The sequence below is a fragment of the Rhincodon typus genome, chromosome 4, assembly GCF_021869965.1.
Source record: "Rhincodon typus isolate 14 chromosome 4, sRhiTyp1.1, whole genome shotgun sequence".
Taxonomy (NCBI): domain Eukaryota; kingdom Metazoa; phylum Chordata; class Chondrichthyes; order Orectolobiformes; family Rhincodontidae; genus Rhincodon; species Rhincodon typus.
The window spans coordinates 9,302,670-9,327,508 of NC_063335.1; the positions used below are offsets into that span (position 1 = coordinate 9,302,670).

The 24,839-nt window shown below is 39.4% G+C and overlaps 1 protein-coding gene across 1 annotated transcript in view; it reads right to left on the reverse strand.

The window, feature by feature from the left end:
* Positions 1 to 24,839, reverse strand: part of pou6f2 (POU class 6 homeobox 2) — a 500,431-nt gene that overhangs the window by 458,347 nt on the left and 17,245 nt on the right. Inside the window, exon 4 of the mRNA XM_048595820.1 lies at positions 24,554 to 24,728. Within this exon, the coding sequence (XP_048451777.1) occupies positions 24,554 to 24,728 (175 nt within the window). The remainder of the gene's footprint in view (positions 1 to 24,553; positions 24,729 to 24,839) is intronic.

Consider the following 24,839-nt stretch of genomic DNA (forward strand, 5'->3'; position numbering starts at 1 on the left):
CACACACACACACACTCTCTCACACACACACACATATATATAAAACAAACAGTAAAGGACTCGACACTGATGCCAATGGAATGCTGCTAATGATTTCCATTTGCCAACTTTCCACCAACCATTACCAATTCTGTCCTATTGCTGAACTAATTCCAGGTCGAACTCACCACATTCCCTCGTATCCCACGGGCTTTAACTTTTCTGACCTGTCTGATATGTGTGACCTTGTCAAGTGCCTTGCAAAACTCTGCAATATTGTCATCAATCCCCCTTGTTACTTCCTCTAAAAATTGAATAAGTTCATAACAAAACCATGCTGACTGTCCCCGATTAATCTATGTATTTCTACGTGACAGTTTATCATGTTTCTCAGAACTGCTTCTAGTAATTTGCCCACCACAGAAGTCAGACTGACTGGTCTATAATTACTTGTCTAACCATCAAACCCTTTAAAACAATGGTACAAAGTCCTCATTCCTTCACTCTTTTGGCACCTCACTTGGTCAGGATTGGAAAGCAATCCTCAGAGCAACTCTTATATTCTCCCTGGCTTCCTTTACTGCCTGGAATGCAATTCATTTCTCCCCGGTAGTTTATCCATCTCTAAGGATATCAGTCCCAGTGGTATTTCCACTCACCGTATACTTATAGTGTCTAATATCTTAACTCCTCCTCTTTAACTAGAATGAGTGCATTATTCTGCTTGTTTGTGAAGACAAAGACAAAGTATTCAACAAGAACCCTGCATCCACACATAAATTACCTACCAAAACAGAAATGAAATTGTGCTTGTGATTAAATGATGCACAAATACAGAAAGAAAACTCCGACGTGTCAGCATAGATATTCATATTATATGCATATTTGCGTATAGAATGAATACATTGTAGCAAGCAGCTAAAATAGCCAATTTATATTTCCAAATTACTTACTTAACACTACTTGGTTATTCAAATTATTTAAACCCCTAACTGTATCTTTACTAATATTTATATTAGTCCTTAATTATTGAATAATAGGTATTTTTCTACAATATAAATTTATTTACATTAGTCTAAGCTGCAGAGTTTCCAGACCTACAGGCATATAGAAACAGAGCAGAGTCGATATTTCAGTCCTAGATTTTACTGGTGCTGAATAAATGTTTAGGGGTCAATTTCATAAATGAGCACTTTCAGGTTAACACGCCTGGAATTTGGCTGTAGAGGTCAGATAGCCATGTTGATTTTCTCTCCATTAATTTTGACAGACAGAAGTTATATTTGGCTGTGGTAATCTACAGTCAGATTCATATAGCATAGAAACATGCCCTTCAGTCCAACCTGTCCATGTTGACCAAGTTTCCCAAATTAAACTAGTCCCACTTGCCTGTATTTGACCCATATCCCCCTAAACCTTTCCTATTCACATACCTGTCCAAATGTCTTTTAACTGTTGTAACTGCATCAACAGTGTATAAACCCTGTACAACAAGATGGTATCAATCATTTTTTTATCTTCAAGTAAACAACTGTCAGTTGAATGTGTACAAAGGTTTCTTCAAATTATAATATATGAATGGACATTCAGAAATATTAACAATGATTAAATCATGAATAAATTTTTAAAGTATTGAATACTTTGGACTATAATAACATGATGCACTCTATTCTCCAGGGATACAAACTATCTGCAATACTTTCCAGAGATACACACATTGTTCATTACCATTTGACTTGATAGAGGTGTACAAAATGATCAGAGGAATAGAGAGTGGACAGCCAGAGACTTTTTCCTCGGGTGGAGGTAGCTATTACAAGGAGGCATAGTTTTAAAGTGAGTGGAGGTAGATATAGGGGAGACGTCAGAGGGTAGGTTCTTTACTCAGAGAGTGGTCAGGGCGTGGAGTACATTGCCGGAGAGGGTACTGGAGTCGGCCTCATTAGGGGCATTTAAGCGGCTATTAGATAGGCATATGGATGATAGTATAAGGTAGGGGTGGAGGTTAGATAGACCTTAGGATTAGGATAAAAGTTCAGCACAACATTGTGGGCCAAAGGGCCTGTACTGTGCTGTACTGTTCTATGTTCAATGTTCTATCAGTGCTTCAAACTACGTGCGTTATCTCCCTGCAACTGTGTACTCTACTCTCTAGTAATACATGAATTTTCCCAGCTATGTATTATGGCGTAATCCTCAGTAACATGAATTTTGCGGATTAAACCAGGTAACATAATGTGAATTCTTTAAGTAACATACACTGTTGGCTAAAATTTCATCTGCCCTGCATATTTTTGGTGGCGTGGATTGCACTCATAGCCTGCTTGAACCCTAAGAAATCAAAGTGTGTAGAATATAATTTTAATTTATCCACTTTATTTGTCCTTTGTAGCATTAGGCTGAACGGCTTCAACTTTGATCCTGTGTTGCTGAAGCTTATCTCCACAGCCGGACCATCTAGATGCTAGGACCATCTTGCCACAATGTGAAGCTCCAGGTCAGACTGAAGGAACAGCAAAGCTACACGACCATCTTTGAAAAAAATCTGACCCTCCTCTAGTGTTTCCCCTAGTTGATGCCAAGTTGGAGTACTGCTTGCTGAAGACTCATAGTAGCTAGAACAATGAATGGAGAGTCCTCCTACTCCAACCTATCTTTGTACCCTTCATCAGTTATTTGCAGAATGTGAGGTACTTCACTAATTGCCCCCTTCCAGGGTCCAGCACTCCATTCTCCTCCCTGATGTAATACTGACTGTTCCCACAACACAAAACACGTCCAACTACACTCCAGTGCTTTCAACAACTTTGCCTGAATATTTTATTTCAAGAAAGAGATATGTGTTTGTGCTTCAAACCAAGGAGCTAAACCAGTAAGGATATTAAGAGACATTGGGGCAGTCATTAACTGATGCTGTCTGAGGAAGCTATATGTTGGTGAAGGAGAAAATTAATTGGAGGTAATCATATAGGTTCTAAACCAGTTTCATTATACAGAGGTGGATTAGATGCAGTCAAATTTTGTAACACATGCCTTACAAATGAGATAGTGGGGAACCTCGAACCCTCAATTAATTCTGGCCTTTAAATCCATTACCAGCTTTCGAAGACCCATTTACCAACAAACTAATAAGTTGTGTACATAAAACCAAAGAATGGAAACCAGTATCTTATACTGATTATGGATCTTTCCATCATCCATAGATTTCTTGAAGCAGTGCCTTTTAGGAAAAAACTACTGAAAAAGTAGTAGTGGAAACATTAGTTCAGTTTTTTTTTATAAGATATGGATTACTCAAAGTAGTACAATCCCATGAAGACTGAATTTTTATGTCACATATATTTAAACAAATGATAACTTATTTTGGGGATTAAACAACTCACATTTTCTGCATTTCACCCACAATCCAAGGTGCACTGAAAAGATGAACACTGTTTTATTGCCAAGGATATCCTAATGATTGGGATATGGGAATTCCTTTCTTACTGTTTGCCATCAGGGACACATGTAAAGAGCACACAAATTTAGTCTTTTTCGACTAATAGACATAAGGTAAGATGATCAATTAAATTATTAAAAGGAAAGTCAATAAACTGTAGGTCAGAAACACCACCTACAATCTATGTTCCAAATTTTCCAAGAGAAACTGACTAACACGTAAGAATTTGCTAAAAACCATCGAGAGGAAGCTCAACAAATAATGGAAACTATAGCAGACAAAGACTAAAGTTCAAAATGTGATGAGGTGATCATGCTGTTGCCTATCTCTAGAGAACAATTAAATCAAAGTTCACTGGACCTTATTAAATTAAGAAGAGATACAATGATATTAATTATTTAGTGAGTACTGCAAAGAGGAGAAACAGTCAGCAAGTGTGTTATATGAATGTGTTGAAAAGGTATTATGATAGGCATGACAGCTGGGAGAAAAGTAAGAGGTGCAGAGGGAAACAGACCAATGGGAGTATGAATGCAAAATGGGAAGTTCAAAAGTTAATTCTCTAATTGGAAAACTGGAAAGCAATGTAGACTGATGCCAACATTTTGGGTTCATTTCCTGTATTGGCTGAGGTTCCCATGAAGGTTCTACACGCTCGATCTCAGCTTTCACCTGAGGCATAGTGACCTTCAGATTAAACCACCACCAGTCATCTCACTCTAATGACAGAGCAGCCTTTTGGACGTTACTATTTTTTTTAAGAGCAAATTTAGAGGAGAAGAGAAGGTTGCCTGGTCTGAAGTGATTCAGCTATGACGAGAAACTATAATTGGCTGGGACTGATTTCCTTTGAGCAGATAAAGCTGAGGGGGGGGTGCTGATTGAGATGAATAAAGTTATATGGGGCATAGACAGGGTAGATAGGGAGAAATAATTCTTCTTAGTAGAGGAGCCAATAACCAGAGGGAAGAATTTTATGATAAGCAGCACGAGGTTTAAGCAGATAGGAGGAAAATATTTTTCACCCCAAAGGTACTGGGCATCTGCAACACAGAGGAACCCTCAGAACATTAAAAGGAGCGTTTCGATGAGCACTTGAAATATCACAGCATTCAAGACTGTAGGCCAAAGATTGAAAAATGGGATTAGAACAGATAGATGCTTGATGACTAGCATGGACACAATGGACCAATGGGCCTTATATTATTCTAAAAATTACATGCAGTTGAAATAACTCTTCAGTGGCTGGCATCCCACCATCAATCACCAATTTACAGTTGTCAATCGTCTTTAACAATAGCACTGCTGCTCACTGACCATTCAGGGACTCAATATCCCTGACATTCATCCTTTTATCTCAGACAGGTCACCCTGATTACAGCAGATTAACAGCCCAAAATTCGAACTCATACTCTATGACATCCAGCTGGCTGACCTTGCTTCAATCGCCACAGCGGTAATTTCAAAATTGGGTTTTGGAAACTGCTTCACCAATATTAGAGGGAATTCCTGTTTCCATTCAAGATTATAAAATATTTAATGTTCCATCTAGAAGTGTTAATTAAACAAAATTTATTTACATAATCATGGATGAATGAGAAGAACTACTTAACATTGCACTGCACAAAATTTAATCCAACTCATATCTTTAACCTACTGCCTTATGATTCTGGCTAGTCACTTTTGTTTGTTCTTTCTTCCTATCCCTGCACTTTCTTTTTCATATCAACAATATATCCAACTCCCTTTTTAAAAGGGATTATGAAACCTAATTTCACATTTTCAGGCAGTGCATCCCAGATCATAAAAATAATTGCGTTTAAAATCAAAAATCCCTTCACCCTACCTTAGTTTCTTTTGCCAAATTATATTAAATCTATTCTCTCTGCCGATTAACCTTCCAGTCACCATAAACAGTTTCTCTCCAGCTACTCTATCAAAATTCACAATGAAATTAAAATTCAATTGGCAATCTTCTGCATATATGGTTCATTTTAATTGTTCATTTTTCCTGCATTTTCTGTCATTGCTTTTCATGCTTTTATCTACCTGTATGTTCTTTTGCTGTTTTAGTAATGTATCATCTAAAAGTTTTCTATGAGACATACCACAGATAATTCTACCTATCAATGCACTTCCAATGATTGCAGTTTCCGTTTCTTCAACTAGCTTTTCTTAGGTCTGACTAAAATTGTTTCTTACTGTCTAAATTTCAGTAATTTTAAACCATTAACTTATCTTTTCCCTTGACAGATCTTAAATGATCTGTGTACATGTCTGTATTTTACAATTTTCTTCATTTACAAGTATAGATCTTAATATCTTGCAGAGAAAAAGCACTTTAGCATTCTGTAGCAGGCCACAACTAAATGTTTTTTTGAAAATTAGGAGAATATAACTATATCATTAATGTAGTGTCTGTTTGTACTGCAATGGACGCAGAGACAAGCTGTCACAGAGTGACCTAATTTTCCTAAGGTACAATGCCTGAATATTCTGAGGAGCAGTAAACACAGTCAGATTTCCACTCTGCGCCTATTGCTGTCTGTTAGCACTGAGCTTTGCATTTCAAAATCGGCAATTCCGAACCTGGCTCCTTAAGATTCTCACGTGGAGCAGGACAGTTCGGGGAAGTCAGGCAGCATGGGGGCTCAGTGACTAGCAGGTTTGATTCCAGCCTTGGGTGTCTGTCTGTGTAGAGTCTGCACATTCTCCATGTGTCTGTGTGGGTTTCCACTGGCTTCTCCAGTTTCTTCCCACAGTCCAAAGATGTGCCGGTTGGGTGAATTGGCCATGGCTAAATTGCCCCATAGTTTCCAGGGGTGACCAGGCTAGGTAGGTTGGCCATAGTAAATGCAAGTTTATGGGAATAAAATGGGGGTCTGGGGTTGGGTGGGATGCTCTTTGGAGGGTCAGTGCGGATTCAATGGGCCAAATGGCCTCTTTCCACACTGTAGGGATTCTATGAAGTCAAATCATTCCCAGTTTTTGCAGTAGTCAGTGCGCAGTGCTCTTTAAATTTCCAGCTGCACAACAACACTTTTACAGATCCTGTGAAATTGCTAAATATATTGTAAGGATGGCAGCTGGTTACGGTGTTAGGATGCCTGATAATTAAGGTGCCAGGTGAGCAGGTAAATAATGAAATACTTAAGGTGTCAGCTCCATGGGAGGGGGAATTTGTCATGGCTGGCAGCAGTGGGGGCCTGGTATCAGGTCTAGCAGGGAGGTGGTGTTGCTGTTGGGATCAGAGAGGAAAGGTATTGGGGCCAACGAGGAGTGGTGTCAGGCCAGCAGTAGGATGTGGGATGTCACGGAAGGGTGGTGTTGCTGAGGAAGGAGGTTGGATTGAGTTATGTTGGGTGGGAGTGGTTGGAGGCAGGTTATCAGTGATCCTGGAGTGTAAGAGGTAAGAAAAGTTTATTTATAGGGGGTAGAGTGTTGGGTGGTGAGTTGGGGGGTCAGCTATAATTAGCAATTGTTAATACTAGCTTAACAGGTGCGGAACCCTTCAAATCCTTCAACTTTAATGGATCCTTTCAGCGGATTCCAAATGCAGGGGAATTGACCATGAGAATCTTCAATTTTCCACACAATTCCCACAGAGTCAACTGCGTCTGAGATTCTTCAAGGGTCTCTGAACACAAGTCTAGTCTGCGCTGATCCAATGACTATTTAGCAACACAGTGGCTCAGTGGTTAGCACTGTTACCTCACAGCGCCAGGGACCCGGGTTCGATTCCACCCTCGGGTGACTGTCTGTGGGGAGTTTGCACATTCTCCCCGTGTCTATATTGGTTTCCTCCAGGTGCTCCGGTTTCCTCCCACAGTCCAAAGATGCGCCAGTTAGGTGGATTGGCTACGCTAAATTTCCCATAGTGTCCAGGGTAGGAAGTGCAGGGATAGGGTAGGGGGTGGGTCTGGATGGGATGCTCTTCAGTGGGTTGGTGTGGACTTGATGGGCTGAATGGTCTGCTCCCACACTGTAGGGATTCTATGATTATCTAAAGCCAATATTCAGTGCAATTCCATTGCTACAACCAGCATCCAAGACTGCACACTTTTCATTCACAGGGTTCATTATTGGAGAAGGGGACACAATAGAGAGGACGCATGCTGGGATTGCACTAGGATATCACCTCTTTATTAAATAGATCAAGTCATGTTACGTGGGAAATATCTATGATAGAAAACAAAATATTTGTACTCAACAACAAAAGTTACTTGTATCAACAGATACAAAACAATTTTACATTGCCCCCATTGAGCTCTGAAGAAGAGTCTTCTAGACTCAAAACCTTAGCTTGATCTATCTGCACGGATGCTGTCTGGCCCGCTGTGATCTCCAGCATTTGTTGTTTTCTTTAAATTGCCCACGCCACATTGGGTCTTTTTTTTAAATGCTTGCATTTTAAGATGTAATTGTATGTTCCTCCTTAATTTATAAACAGAACTTTGTACGAACATGAAAAGGTGATGTGGTGCCTCATTGACACATGAATGATGTGTTCTGAAGATGGGTCACCGGACCCAAAACTTGAACTCTCTTTTCTCGCCACAGATGCTTCCAGACCTGCTGTGTTTCTCCAACAGTTTCTATTTTCATGCCATGAATGAAGTTGGTTGGCTTCCTGTACACAGATTTTCTAGCTTTAAATATTATTTCATAAACAGCCAGGCATACATTGAGTGATTGTCCAGTGCAAGGATGTATTCTTTACTGCACTGGTATATTTAGCTCTCATGCAATCCTTTCATGAACAGCTTAGTAAGTCATAGTTTACATAACTGTGTTCTGCAGTTTCTCACTCAATTGACATCGCCTTCTAAACACACAAACTCTATCAGATAGAAAGACAAAGGTAGCAGGCACATGTGACCACCACTACATGCATGTTCCCCTCCAAACTATATAGGATCTAACTCAGAAATTTGTTCATTGTCACTGGGGCAAAGTCTGGAACTCCCTCTCCAATAGCCATGTGTGAGAGTACCTACATTGAATGGACTCCAATCAGGTGTCTCAGTGCCAGCTTATGAGGAATTAGGGTTGGTAATAAATGCTAGCATTGCCAGTGGTATCCACCTTTCATGAATAAATAAAGAAAACTTAAGGTTTTGGAGTAGATCTGTAGCTCGGGTTGTGGGTGTTGAGGTTGGTTGGCTCGCCGAGCTGGTTTGTTGTTCTGCAGACCTTTCGTTACCGTGCTTGGTAACATCCTCAGTGCAGCCTCTGATGAAGCGTCAGTGTGTTTTCCCGCCTGGTTTTTAACCTCTGGGGTCCGTTGCGATGGATTGCCTCACTTCTGGTTTTCCTTCATAGTGGAGTGTATATGGGGTCGAGTTCAATGTGTTTATTAATAGCATGCTTTGTGGCTTGAACTTGATCCCAAATAGATTCCACTACGGAGAAAACCCGGAAGTGAGGCAATCCATCTCAATGGACTCCAGAGTTTAAAAACCAGGCAGGAAAACACACCGACGCTTCGTCAGAGGCTGCACTGAGGATGTTACCAAGAACGGCAACGAAACGTCTGCGGAACAACAAACCAGTAAAGAAAACCTTAGAATGTATGCCATGCTAAGTTAATTGTTTTTCACAGCCAGATGTATAATAGCCTCACAGCAGAGGGACCTGATCACTCATCACAGATCATTGCATTGTCAATACTGAATGGCCCTGAAACAATGTGTCTCCTTGTGGCACATTGCTGGATCTTGCAACTGGCAGAAAATGATAAAATGGCATTACAACCCCCCCTCCTATGTACCTGCACCTCTTCCCCACCCTTATTTTCCTACTTACTGGTATCAGAATCTGAGTGAGAGAGTCCCTTTGCTAATTCATGTTCTTAGATCTCAATGTCTCTCAATCCTGTAACTCCCCAACCACGAACTGCTGCTCGGATATACCATAATCTGCCTTCAGTTTGCCTACTTAACATTACCTCCAACTTCTCCTTCTCATCCTTTCATGTCTCCTCCATCTTCTTTGGTTGAAAAATCTTTGCTCTGTGGCTTTCACCTAAGCCACTTCTCACCTGCCACTGAACTGAACTTGCCTCCTTCAAGCAAGTGAACCACTTAAGAGCCTTGAATCTCATGTACCCTGGTAAAATTTGAAAATCTCTTCGAAATAGCATCTATTCAGTTTCTTTATTGCCACTATGCATGCTCTTAATCCTACTGCCCATCTGCCTCTGGAAAAACTGAGTGGCAACAGTAACACGTTGGGATTCTGTCCACACCTCACCATACCACATGACCACTCTGTCTTCCCCTTCTAAATCATGTCATTGTAAAATGCGCTTCTAAAATATGGTCCATTGTAACTTCAGTACTTAGGGTCTCCAGTTCATTACTTTTCAAATCTCTGAATAATTTTGAAGAGGCAATTTCAAAAATTTTAATTCTATTCAAAACTGGCCTCTCCAGAAGACAAAAAGAAATGCCTTTTTCTCCATCACTGAAGTCAATATGTCAGCATTATTCTAAGGTGAAAGTTTGCAATGTGCGCTCTCAAAATCAGCAGCATGTTTGCAAATAATAGATTTATGATTTTGCCTTATTGAAGTCGAAATCTTTCTTTGGTAACCAAATCATTTTGCCTATGTTATATTAAAAATTAGTAAGTTGAGTGATATGACACAGGATCAGTTTAAAGCAACAGCAGTTTGACGATAAAAAAACTTGAAGCTTCTCTGAGCACTTTTAATATTGATTTGTGATCTTTAGTGAAAGTCAATCAAAAAGCTAATATTTTTCGACTATCATCTTTTAAAAAAAGACGACAAGACAGATCTAGGATACTATAACCCATCAGTCTGAAATAACAGGGAAGGCGTTTCGGGGAATCATGAGGAACACAACACACAACACCATGGCTTCAGAAAAGTAAGCTGTGTCTTACAAATCTGATAAAAGTTTTGAACAGTCACCCCAAGATTGTGGGTGAGGGAAGCCTGGTCAGATAAACATGAACATAAACATAACACATGATAATAAATAAGCATTCTAAAAGCTTTGACTGGGTACAACATAAGAAGGCTCTCTGCAAGATTAACTTTCAGTTAACCCAACCCCAACCCTCTGTGTGCATGTCTACAGCCAATTTCTGGCAGTGGAATGCAGAACACATCTTTGTACCACTCTAGAGAGGAGCCACACTTCATTATATTAGTACTTAGATTGAGTTTCCACAGTGCAATTAGCTTTGAGGAACTTGAAAGCAAAATGAATATGAGAAGCACCAGGTCAAGCAGTTAAGAGCTTTCCAGAACATCCCTTGAGGACCAGAGGGTTTGGTGGAAATTTGCCACTTGGTAAATATGATATCTGGCAATAATAAAAGAAGTATAACATTTTATGCACCTCTTTATGTTATATTAGGAGGTAGCGGCACTTAAAATCACTGTAATACCAGTATTAAATGAGAGGATCTAGTAATGAGAAGACAGAACCCTGCACTAACACAAATGAAAATAGATGCTTATAGCGAGTGACATGTACCTTGGCTTAGAAACAGACAAAGTCTGGTACAGATTGGATAGACCAGGAATTGAGCATTGTCTGAAAAGTGTTAAAACATCTCAAGCTGAGAGAGTGACACACAGCAACCGTCACTGATTATAAAACATTAAATTATGTTGACTCAATACAATAGTGATTAAAAAGTCCATTTCACATTATGTCCTTTCCACAACACTTCTTTTCAAAGACTATTTCACAGCTTCCCCTGTATTCCCATTTATTTTCCCATGGGAAAGCCAGTTATCCTTGTCCAATCAGAATGACGGCAAGATTGTGATCAACGTTCCTTTGTAAGTGGCCAATAGGATGCAAAATTTAAGCAAGGATAAACCTGAATACAATCTCCTCTCCTTCTCAAATTAAACAGCTTACTTGTATATGATGTATCATATTCTATTTTGTCAAGAACTCACACTTCTGAAACAATAATCTCCTGGTAAAGAGCTGTATATTTGGCTGGATGAGCAACCACATCCATCTTGATATCTTTACTGCTGAAACAGTGGGTGTTTCTGAAAAATACGTTTTATTAAAGCCTTTCATGTTGCATTGATCAGGACAATTCACCAGAAACATTGAAGTAAAAGGGAAGCAATTTCTTTATACTGCACAAGAATAGAATGCTGATTGGATGGTGAGTGATCTCTGATTTGTGGAGGCATAGCCATGGACAAGACACCTTTATTCAAATTTAAACCAGGCATAATGTTAAGGGCTGAGATGGGGTGGAATTTGTTAAATGTGTTCAGGAAAGTTTCCTCAAGCAGTATAGAGAGGGTCCTACTCAGGAGGGGACAAAACTTGATCTACTCTTGGGAAATAAGGTAGGACAGGTGATTGAGGTGACAGTGGGGGAGCACTTTGGGACCAGTGACCATAGTTGTATTAATTTTAAAATAGTTATAGAGAAGGAAAAAACTGGTTCACAGGTTCAAGTTCTAAATTCAGGCAAGGTGAATTTTGATGGAATCAGACAGGGTCTTGCAGAGGTTGATTGGAGTAGTTTGTTTGCAGGCAAAGGGACCTCTGGCAAGTGGGAGGTCTTTAAAAGTGTGACAGCTAGAGCTGAAGGCCATATGTTCCTGTGAGGATGAAGAGCAAGGTTGGCAGGAGTAAGGAACCCCAGATAACAAGAGATATTGAGGGCTTTGACTAGAAAATGAAGGAGGCATGGCTCAGGTATAGGCAGCTAGGATCAAGGGAATCCCTGCAGGTATATAGGGGATACCCTGGAGGTATATAGGGGATACAGGAGTTTACTGAAGAAGGAAATCAAGAGGACAAAAAGGCGGCATGAGTTAGCTTTGGCTGAGAAGATAAGAGTGAATCCAAAGAGAATTTTTAGGCATATTAAGAAAATAACTAGAGGAAGAATAGGGCCCCTCAAGGACCAAAGTGGACATATATGTGTGAAACTGCAGGAGATAGGCAAGGTCCTCAATGAATACTTCTCAGCTGTGTTTACGGTGGAGAAAGACATGAAAACTTGGGACAAAAACAAAGTTGCTGGAAAAGCTCAGCAGGTCTGGCAGCATCTGTGAAGGAGAAAACAATGTTAACATTTTGGGTCCGGTGACCCTTCCTCAGAACTGCTGAGCTTTTTCAGCAACTTTGTTTTTGCTCCTGATTTACAGCATCCGCAGTTCTTTTGGTTTTTATGAAGACTTGGGAACCTGGGGAAGTTAGTGGCAATATCTTGGGGACAGTCAATATCAGAGTAGAGGACGTGTTGGAAGTATTAGAATATATGAAGGTGGATAAATCTCCTGATCATGACCAGATATATCCAAGCACACTACAACAGACTAGTGAAGAAATTGCAGGGGCCCTGGCTGATATATTTGCATCATCGTTAGCCATGCATGAGGTCCCAGAAGACAGGAGGATAGTGAATGTTGTGCCGTTCTTCAAGAAGGGCTGCAAAGACAAACCTGGGAATTATAGACCAGTAAACCTAATATCTGTGGTAGGTAAGTTACTTGAAAAGATTCTGAGGGATAAGACATACATGCATTTGGAAAGTCAGGGTTTGATTAGGAATAGTCAGTGTGGCTTCATGTGTGGGAGATCCTGCCTCACAATTTGTTAGAGTTCTTTGATGAAGTGACCAGGAAGTTTGGTGAGGGAAGGGCGGTAGATGTAGTCTATATGGATTTCAGTAAGGCCTTTGATAAGGTTCCACATGGTAGGCTGTTCTGGAAGGTTAGATTGCAGGGAGAGCTGGCAAATTGGATACACAATTGGCTTGATGGTAGGAAACTGAGGGTGATGGTGGAAGAATGCTTGTCAGAGTGGATGCCTGGAAGGTTAGATCACATGGAATCAGGGTAGAACTGGCAAATTGGATACACAATTGGCTTGATGGTAGAAAGCGTAGAGCAATAATGGAAAGATGCTTGTCGGACTGGACTAGTGGTGTGCCTCAGGGGTCGGTGCTGGGCCCAATGCTGTTTGTTATCTATATCAATGATTTGGATTAGAATGCACAAGCATGATTAGTAAGTGTGTGGATGACACTAAAATAGCCGGTATCATGGACAGCGAGGAAGGTTATCAGAAATTGCAGCAGGATCTTGATTAGCATAAGGAATTGGGCTGAGAAATGGCAAATGGAGTTTAATATAGATGAGTGTGAGGTGTTGCATTTTGGAAAGTCAAATCAAGGTAGGAGTTTCATGGTGAATGGTAGGGCCTGAAGGAATGTAGTGGAACAGAGGGGCCTTGGAGTTCAGCTGCATGGTTCTCTGAAAGTGGAGTCACAGGTAGACAGGGCAGTGAAGAAGACTTTTGGCACACTGGCCTTCATCAGTCAGCGCACTGAGTATAGAAGTTGGGAAGTTAAGTTGCAGTTGTACAGGATGTTGGTGAGGCCACACCTGTAGTTCAGTTTTCGTCACCTTGCTATAGGAGGAATGTTATTAAACTGGAAAGAAATTTACAAGAATGTTGACAGGACTCAAGGGACTGAGTTACAGGGAGAGGTTGGACAAGCTAGGACTTTTTCCGTTAGGAAGTAGGAGACTGAGGGGGGACATTTTATAGATGTGTATAAGATCATGAGAGGCATGGATAGGGTGAATGCGCTCAGTCTTTTTCCCAGGGTTGGGGAATCAAGGACCAGAGGGCATCAGTTTAAGGTAAAAGGGGAAAGAATATATGGGAACCTGAGGGGCAGCTTTTTTCACATAGAGGGTGGTATGCATATGGAATGAGCTGCCAGCAGAAGTGGTTGAGGTGGTTTCGTTAACAACATTTAAAAGGTATTCGGATCATGGATAGGAAATGTTTAGAAGGATATGGGCCAAGTTCAGGAAAATGGAATGAGCATGGATGGACATTTTGGTCAGCATGGACCAGTTTTGGGCTAAAGGGCATGTTTCTGTGCTGTAGGACTCTATGACTCTATGAGGTTGACTCTAATTAATCAACATAAACTATAGAATGGGTGTCACCTACTTTGGTGAGTTGAAACAGAAATATCATATGCTCAAGATACCAAGGTGTAGAGCTGGATGAACACAGCAGGCCAAGCAGCATCAGAGGAGCAGGAAGGCTGACGTTTCGGGCCTAGACCCTTCTTCAGAAATCGGGGACGGGAAGGGGGTTCTGAAATAAATAGGGAGAGAGGGGGAGGTGGATAGAAGCTGGATAGAGGAGAAGATAGATGGAGAGGAGACAGACAGGTCAAAGAGGCGGGGATGGAGCCAGTAAAGGCGAGTGTAGGTGGGGAGTTAGGGAGGAGATAGGTCAGTCGAGGGAGGACGGACAGGTCAAGGGGGCGGGATGAGGTTAGTAGGTAGGAGATGGGGGTGGGGCTTGAGGTGGGAGGTGGGAATAGGTGGGAGGAAGGACAGGTCAGGGAGGCGGGGAAAAGCTGGGCTGGTTCTGGGATGCGATAGGGGGTGGGGAGATTTTATAGCTTCAAAAAGCTGTTTCCTGTCACTTAGCCAATTTTGCTCTAAGTTGCTAGTGTCTCTCTTATTCCATCAGCTATAACCTTCCTCACAAGTCTGTTGTGCAGCACTCAATTGATTGCCTTCCAGAAGTCTAGATATCCCACAGCAACAGTATTACCCTCATCAAACTTTTCTAAAATCTCTTCAAAAAGCTCCAGCAAGTTATTTAAACACAATTACCCTTTTAGAATCCAAGTTAGCTGTTCCTAATTAACCCACTTTTTTGCCATGTAACTTCTAATACTATCCTGACGAATTGTTTCTTGAAGCTTCTCCATCACTAAAGTTGAACTGACTGATCTGCAATTAATGGACCATTCTACAAAACCTATTTTGAATGGGAGTGTCATGTTTGCAATTTTCCAGTCTTCTGGATTGAAAGGCTGAAAGATTATGGCTACCAGTCCCCCTGCAATTTGCAGTCTCAGTTCCTGCAATATTGTTAGGTGCATCTAACAGAGTCCTGGTGACTTGACAACTCTAAGTACCAAGATTTTATACAAAACTTCTTCCTCATCAATTTTGAACTCTTCTAGTGACAGAGTTTCTTCTCTGTCACCATGGCCTGGGCAGTATCTCCTTCCTCAAAAAAGACAGATGCAAAGTACTAATTTAATACCTCAGCTATGCTCCCCTATAAACCTCTGTGCTCTCAAATGTATTTCCTATCTGACACTTGCCATAAGCACACTTTTGTTTTGCTATCTTAAGTTCTATCTCCTTTGTCATCAGGGAACTGTGATTTGTTTGCCCTATGTTTCATTTTTGAGGGAATATACATTGACACAAATATACAATATACATACACACAAACCATCTCCTCTTTGAAAGCAGTCCAATGTTCAGCTATTCATTCTTACCCCCTTTAAACCAGCTCATCACTAGATGACTTTTCCTACTCTGGATTGATTCATGAGAGTGTAGGCTAAAGCTACTTTTCTATAGGGTGATACATTTCAGAGTAGTGTTTCTAAAACTGGCCACAGACGGATGCAGAAGCAGATGGAATGCTTTAGAAAATGAACAAGTGAATACGTAGCTTGATGCTTCCAGAGTATTTTGGCATGATTTGCTTTTCTGAAAAATGGGTGTTTTCGAATAAAATAGATCCTGCAACATTTAGTGGTGTCATTAACAAAACATTTCAGATATCTTCAAGCTGCAAATCAATGCCTTTTCATACAGTGATCCTGCAAATTTTGAGTAATGTACTATTTAGGATAGAACTTAAAACTGGAATTCAGGCATGTCGGGCTTTTCAACATATTGCTTTAGATATTAGATTTCGGTCTGGATTAACTTTAATTCAAAAGTCCCAATGTAGAACATGTTACTTCCATCCCAATTAGTCATTCCAGGTCCTCATGGAGAGATTACGTTATAGCTAAAACAAAGAAAAGAGCAAATCCAAAGCTTAAATAGTCACTTGAATGAGTTGGGCACTCAAACTAGACCATCTGCCAGTTCTGATGTGTAGAAATTAAGTACTATGACGAAACATCCAAAATTTGAGAATGTTTTAAGTGCAAATAAAATATCAAATGGATTAAATATGGAGAACTATGTCCTTAAGTATCCGGCTCACTGACACTCGGTCTGAGATCTCTAACAGCCACTCAGCTCCTGACCTCATTAAAGTCTTGGTCCAAACATGAACAAGAGAGCTAAATTCAAGAAGCAAGGTGACAATGAGTGCTCTTGACATCAAGGCAGCATATGACCAACTGACCATCAAGAAACCTTAGCAAAACTAGAGTCAATGGGAATTGGGGGAAAACTCTTTATTGTTTGGAGTCATACCCAGCCCAAAAGAAGATGGTTGTAGTTGTTAGAGGGCTATCTCAATCCCAAAGCATCACTATAGGAGTTCCTCAAGGTAGTGTGCAAAGTCTAACTATCCTCAGCTGTTTCACCAATGACTTTCCCTCCATCGTAAGATCAGGAAAGGGAATGCTTATTGATGATAGCATACAAATACTGTGGTTACAACAGCAGGTCACAGACTAGGAATTCTGCATTGAATAGCTCATCTTCTGATTTCCTGATGCCTGTCCACCATCTTCAAGGCACAAGTCAGGAGTATGAAGGAATACGCCCTACTTCTCTCAATAAGTGCAGTTATAACAACACTCAAAAAACTTGACACCACTTAAGACAAGGCAACTGATTTGACTCGCGCCCATCTACCTTTTTCCACATCCACTTCCTTCATCACCAATGCACAGTTGCAGCAGTATTTACCATTTACACAATGCACTGCATTAACTCATTAAGGTTCATCTGACAGGACCTTCCAAACTCATGACTTCTATCAACTAGAAGGACAAAGAAAGCAGATGCCATACCATCCTGACTGGGAACATGATCACCATTTCTTCACTGTTGCTGGATCAAAATCTTGGAGCTCACTCACAAACAGCAATGTGAGTGTCCCTACCCCATGGACCACACCAGTTCAAGAAGGCAGCTCATTACCACCCTTTAAAGAGTAATTAGGGATGGGCAATAAATGTTGGCCTTGCCAGCAATGCCCACATCCCATTAATAAATTAATTAAAAGGGTACATAAAATTGGTTATCTTTAATGGTGCTGCATCCATATTCTTTCTGATAGCTTAGCACAGCTATTTTTGTAATATTTGTGATGGGTGAAAATGGGATATTACATTTACTTACGACACAAAGAGACTAAAAAAAGTTGTTGAAAGTGCTAAGGCTGTTGAAATATGCTTTTTAGTGGAGGTCATGGATCTGGGAATCTACTTGTCTGATATTTAAAGTGAAATTCTACACAATGAGTAAATACAGGACATTCACTGATTGTTATACAGGTACACACAGTATAAAAATGATGGGGAACAAAAGGTAACAAGGTGTAGAGCTGGATGAACACAGCAGGTCAAGCAGCATCAGCGGAGCAGGAAAGCTGACGTTTCCGGCCTAGACCCTTCTCGGATTGACCTCACTGGCTTGAAACAAATGCTGGAGAGAAAGGGAACCTTGAAATGAATCTGTAGAACTCATTGTCTCAGAAAGCTGTGGAGGCCAAATCATTGAGTGTATTTAAGACAGAGGTAGGTACGTTCTTGATTAGTAAGGGGATTAAGGGAGGAGACAGGAAAGTGGGGTTGAGAAACGTATGATCAAAGCCATGATCAAATGGGGCAGACTCAGTGGGCTGAATGGCCCAATTCTGCTCCTATATCTTATAGTCTTATGGATGACAATCACCACATATATATTTTATGAAAAGACGCAATATAGAAAAAAATTGTTAGGTGCCCAAGAGACAGGTCATCTTGTAATGTAATACCTGTGCACAATATGGAGGTGTCGACTTAGGTTTTGAAATTTAGGTTGTGTACATTAGCTTTCTTTAAAAAAAGAATGGAATCTGTGAAATGGATATTAAGTGTGCTTAATTGTGCGCAGGTGGTGGCTGTTATTAGTGATTTACTTGAACTCTTATTATACATACTGAAACTGTAACATTTGAATTAGGTGGTATATCCTTGTAATTTGTAACTCTGGGAAGAAATATACAGAATTGTAAAGATGAGCTCCAGTTGGCTTTTGGCTAATCATCTGATTTTCAAGAGAATAACAACGGTCCTGCTGTGGGTCAAAATTTCATTGAATTTGCAGCACGGAGACCGATCATTAAGCCCAACAGGTTATGCCATTGATTGGGCTCCACAATCCCACTCTATTTCATTATATCATATCAATACCCTGTCTCCTCCTTTCTCACTCATGTGCTTATGAATCCTCCCTTTAACTGTATCTATGCTAATCACCTCAATTCCATGTGACAGCAAATTCCACATCCTTGCATTTTTCAAGTGACTAAGATTCTTCTGAATTCTTATCAGACTTATTTGTGAGTTTCTTATGTTTATAGTTCATAGCTTTGATCTTCATTACAATTGAACACAGGTCCTCTTCATCAACCCTAAAGACTCCTTTCATAATTTGAACAATCTCTCCCAGGTTACATTTCTGGTATCTCTTTTCTAGATGGCGGAGTCATGGCCCGTACAGTTATTCCCAATAGTTATAACCTCAGAATTCTGGTGTCACCCTTTTTTTTTGCAGCATTGCAAATGCTTCTCTATCTTTTCTGCAATTTAACTGTTCACAATACTGTATGTACGATGTAACTGAAGCCCTACATAGGTTCAACATATTATTAAATGCTATTTCTCTAAAAATGAATCCCAGTGTTTTGTTGGCTTTGTTAACACAAGTTGCTACTTTTAAATGATTAGTGAATCCATGTCCTCAATTCTTCTGCACCACAAAACCATTTTCCATTCGGTATGTGGCTTCCCTATTTTTACTATTAAAGATGCATCATCACACACTTGGCTATATGACATTTACTTGCCTTTTGCAACCCTATTTTGTGAGATGTGTTTTGTAAAACGTTTTCATAATTAGCTTCAGTTACACTTGTATTCTCCAATTTGGTGACAATCACAACCTTAGATATTACACTTCTATGCAAATAGGTCAGCATCACCACTACTATATCGAACACAAAGGCCTGAGGCACCTTCTTGGCACCGTGAGAGGACCTTCACCACGTTTCAAGAAGGCTCAGCACCACCATTTCAGGGATAAACAATAAAATGTCAGCCTGGCCAGTAATGCCTACTGACTGGAAAACAACATCTAAAATAACATGTTGGTTAATTTGTGGAGTATAACCCATACTTGGTATGGTGGACTGGAACATTACCAAAAGTGAAATTTTGGAATACACTTTTAGGAAGCCAGTACAAGCATAAATTATCAGTGATAAATGAATTTTATCTTTGTAATAAAGTAAAACCAAGACTGCAATCTTTTGGATTGGACGAGCTGAACTGTCTACACAGTTCATTGGAGGCCTCTAATGTTGGAATGTATGTACTGCATAAGGTTAAGGGCCAGACATCGGGAAATGTTTAATAATGTTCTCAATATTTTGGAACAGCTAGGATACAGTAAAGCATATCTACAGACACAATTTGTACCTTGGCATCATTTAAGGAAAAACAAAATAATTAAGAATGCTGTGGTAGAACCTAGTCATTTAAAATCTCTCTTCACACATCAGTTTTTAGTTTTCCCCAGCTGTACTAAATGGAGTGTTTCACTTTTCACAACATAAATAATGATAATCAAATTGAAATGATAAATGCTGGTCAGTATTAAGAGATAGCTGAAGAAGCTGGGGAATAGTATTCTAATGATTTCTTGATAAAAACACATTTGATTGATTTAAAGAGTAAGCAAAGTCATTTCATCATAAAAATATTAAAAATCTATGCACTTTTCACAAGACAAAATGAATCATGAAAACCGACCGTAAGATGAACTAGGTTAAGTTTAGACAGAATGTCAGGTTATCAATTTAAAATGGGTTAAAAATAATTAGAAATTTATTATGAATATAATTTTCCTGCAAAATTATCTGCTAATTTATTGATGCCTACATTTGCTCAGCAGGACATCTCAAAAACTGGATGAATGTCTAAAAATATATTTTAATTTAACATGCCATTTATACACAGCACTACATTATTAAAATTGTCTTCATGAAAGATATCAAAAACACTATTATTTTGAGTGTTGTTTTGATTTCCTTCTATATTAATGCAAATCGTACATTAAACACATCACTTGCCTCGAGGTCAAAACACAGCTACATATTTTTACACAGCTCTTCTTCATTCTTATAATCTGAAACACTACCTCTAAACTGAACTGGACATGACTTTGTTAGCTTGGCTCACCTAACATGTCATAAAGCAACAATGACTTTGCTAATTATTTTTTCATTGCATATAGCCTGTTTATTTTAATGCCAGGATTTTATTTTAAATTGCACAACACACAAAATTAGTATCTTAAAGTGAATGATATTTGATCATCCTAAATGGTACCTCAGACAGCTTGCAGGGAATATTGGTCAGCAGGAACTGAAATGGTCACTTTTACCCCCTCACAAACATTTCTATTTGAGTTCGAAGCAGGTTCAACTTTGCCACAGTCTGACATGTTTTTGGTGAATTACTGAGGCTTTCAAGGGAGGTGGGTCTTTCAATTTCATGTTTAGTTAATCAGTACAAATCTTCAGACACATCCTATTTTTCCTTCTTTTGTACATAGTTATACATTTTTCCCCCATTTTCTTTGGAACCTTTGAGTTGCATGGGCCAAATACACCAACATATCTATTCTTCAATAATTTACAGGTAGAGCAAATTTAGAGATTTTCTGAATCCAAATTCTTAATGTAAATTGTAAAGAGTAGTGGTCCGAAAATGGAGTCCCAATCAGCCCTCCTTTTGCCTAAGTTGACATAACCATTCTAAGAAATAATCATTGTTCCCTACTTGATCAACATCACCTAATTATTCTAATGAGTGGCCCTCACCTCATTTTTTTTTGTCAAAACTTTGCAGTGGAAAATTTGGTTGCCATATTTTTTAGCATAACGCAGTTGAAGACTACACTTCAGGAATGCTGAACTGATTGTAAAGCGCTTTAGGATGACCTGAGATTATAAACATAAATTCCAAGTTCTTTCTTATACTAGTCAAGGTATATTCCATTCCTGAAAGAGTCCACAGAACATGACGCATAACTTTCAAGTCGATATGTCCCAAACCTTTTGGAAGACTGGGTATACCACTGTCTACTTGGGTTGTCACTTCATTGAAAGGAGCCTCAAATTGCTCTGGCAGGAATTTTCCTTTCTGGATTTACTATATTTACTCATATACGACAGTTAGAAAACTCTGAATTCAAATATTTCATACATGTTTAAAGCAAGGCAGATACATCTGTATTTTTTCACGCTTTCTGAAAACAGTCACCATGTTAGCCTATTTTTAATCTCTGGGTACTTCCCTGGCATCCAGTGAACCAGTCTGATGATTGGCAGAGTCTCACAAGTCTCCTCCCTTGTCTCTCTTGAAAACACCAGCTATTCTTGAGCAATCAATTCCTCCCATGGACAAAAGCATACAATAACTCCGAGTTACAAACTCAATATTTGATGTTGAAGTTATTTCCAGGAGAAGCAAAACTCTTATTTGTTTCCATACTTGCCTTCAATGACAAATTATGCAAAATTGCTGCTGGAAAAGCACAGGAAAACATTCACTATAGTATTCTGGTACCTCAGTCGACTGCACTTGTAAAGGCTGCTCAGTAATAACACGTCACTTTATTCAAAAAGGAAAATGCACACATCCTCGGGCTAATAAGGCATTACTTTGACATTTCATAAGCCCACTTTTTTCTAAAAACAGTGACTAACAGGAGAGAGATGTGACAGAATGGGGATAAAATTAGTCTTAATATTATAAAATGGACAACAGCAAATGAGCAGCCTATTTTTTCACTGTGCAAGTTTTCTTCTCTACTGATTTTAATGGTAAATGAGAATTGTGCAGGGTTGTAGAATAAATTATCAATTGAGGAGTACGGTTTGAGTGGGGTGGATGCATAGATGGGAAGAGATTTTACAGCGGGATATTGCAATTGGCAACCTCTTCCTGATGGGTCGACAAAACAGTTTGTAAAAAACGAAAGAAAAGCAAACATACGGAACATTCTGATCTTCTGGTGACTTCATAAACTGTTAGCATTTTAATACTTCATATCAATGCAATTTTAAAAACTTTATCACTTTTCCTAATATGTCACTAACGGCACTACTGATTGCATAGAATCCTGTAAATGTTGCTTTATTTGAAGGCCCTACCTTTAGCTTATAATTCCAAAACCTGAGATCAAATTCTGTTGAAGACGACAACAGCTAATCACAAATCTGAACTCCATTTACAGATCACACAAAGATTTGGATCACGAAACTAAGAAAAGAATACAGTCTCCAGATTCATGTGACCATTAAGCAGACAGAAGTTTTGCACTGGACATTTGTGCCAGCCCAGTTAGTGCTTGCTTCTTCAACTGAAATTCTAACAATAATTGCTCCAACCAGGAACACAGCAAATTACCTAACTACCATTTAGATACGGAGATTTGCAATAAAACTACTGTAAATTTCCATCAATGAGAATTTGCAAAAAAACAGAATCAGTGTCAGAAAACTTATGGTTTTAAACAACAGCAGATAAATTCAGGGCATGAAACAGCTAAGAAAATAAAAAACGTAAATGCATATCAAGTAAAAGAATGAAAGATAGCACATGACTGCTAACACTGAGCCCAGTAGTCCAATGGTGAAAGCAGGAACTATATAAAAGTGAACTGCTCATTTAAATAGAAACTATCCTGGACGTTAAGGAGGATCAGATCGGCTGAATTGCATTTGCTGCCATAATTATTCTTAAGGTATTCATGCTTTTGGATATGCTGAAAAATTTATTAACATCACAGCATGACACTTTACACAGATCGCTCTCTTGTCACTTTGCCATCCTTAAGTTTTTCCAACACACGCCCACTTCTTAGAACTGGAAAATTTCAAATGAATGTTATTAAGCTGGAGCGTTGCAAAGATACTTATAAATGTGACACTGAATCATATGTCCAATGTACAGAAAGTATCTCCACCAGAGGAGGGGGCTGACAAATGATGGGGGGGGGGAAGTGAAGAAAGACTTAACGGGCGATTCTCAAATTTTCACCCACTTCTTTTGATGTATCACTCTCTGATGTATTATTAATCACAAATCATAAAACAAAAAGGATTTTAATCAAGGGAAAAACCACTTTCTAACAGGTTCAGCAATGCATGTTTACTCACTGCTGTCAATGGAAATGCAAGCTTTAGTTATAAAAAAAGTTAAGAAGCACAATTTTGCCTGATTCTTTTTGATTGAATAATATAGCAATTATACATTCAGCAACCTTTAAAACCATGAGAAAGTTCAAGGAATAGTAATACAATTCATCATTGTTGTTCCTCGTCTTTACAGAGAAGTCAGGTGAAGTCAGTTAATCACATAACTAACTTACTGAAATAGGGTGAAGAGGCATCATCACTGAAATGCTTCTGTTGGTGTTTTAAAAAGACATTTAATCAATTAATTTGAACACCTTCTGTCAATAGACAGCTCAACTCCTTCATGACCTGAACATAGTGACCTGAACCTACATCAGTTAAATTTAACACTAAAAACAGTAACATGCATTCAGAAAGCTTTGAAGAAAGGTATAACCTTTGTTAAAGTGTTTGACAAATCATTTTTCAATGTTTGATGACCAAAATGCAACAATGCACAGTATTAAATCATAGCATCAGAATGTCACCTGGCTAAAATTGATGCAAAGGGGCTTCTTCATTTTTAGTCTCTGACATATCCCCATTAAGGATTAAGAGATCAGATCTCAAGCCCCCATACGTAATCCATGCCAGTTTATTTGTGAGCACCTCGTGGATAAGTTAACCATTATTTTTCAGCTAGTTTTGATCTTTTATTGGGTGGGGGTGGGGATGTGGGTGGAGAAGAATTGGAATTTGAGAGGGGAAAATGCATTAGATTGGCACAAAAATGGAAGTATAACACCAAGAGACAGGGATTTGGTCCATTTCCTTTCAGCAGCAGTGGCGACTGGAAAAAGAAAAAGAGGAGCAGATTCTTCACACAGAATAGGAACACTCAAAACAAATATCAAAACAGACTTACCGAAGAGCTTGCTGGGAGTGTCCTCACTGTCATTTGATTCCACAGGCACAAGCAGAGACTCATTTAGCTCATTGTCTGAACTGGCTGCCTTGTCCTCACCTCTTAATTCTGCATTCATTTCAGCTCGGAGGGACAGCAAGGGTTTGCTGAGTTGTTGTCCGGAAATCATGGGATCCTGGGAAAGAAAACGATGAGTGAAACAAGGTTAGCTTTGGTGCGCACACTCTCCCTTATCTAAGTCCCAGGCAGCTCCAGCTGCTATTGCTAGCTGCAGTCAAGTGAAGAG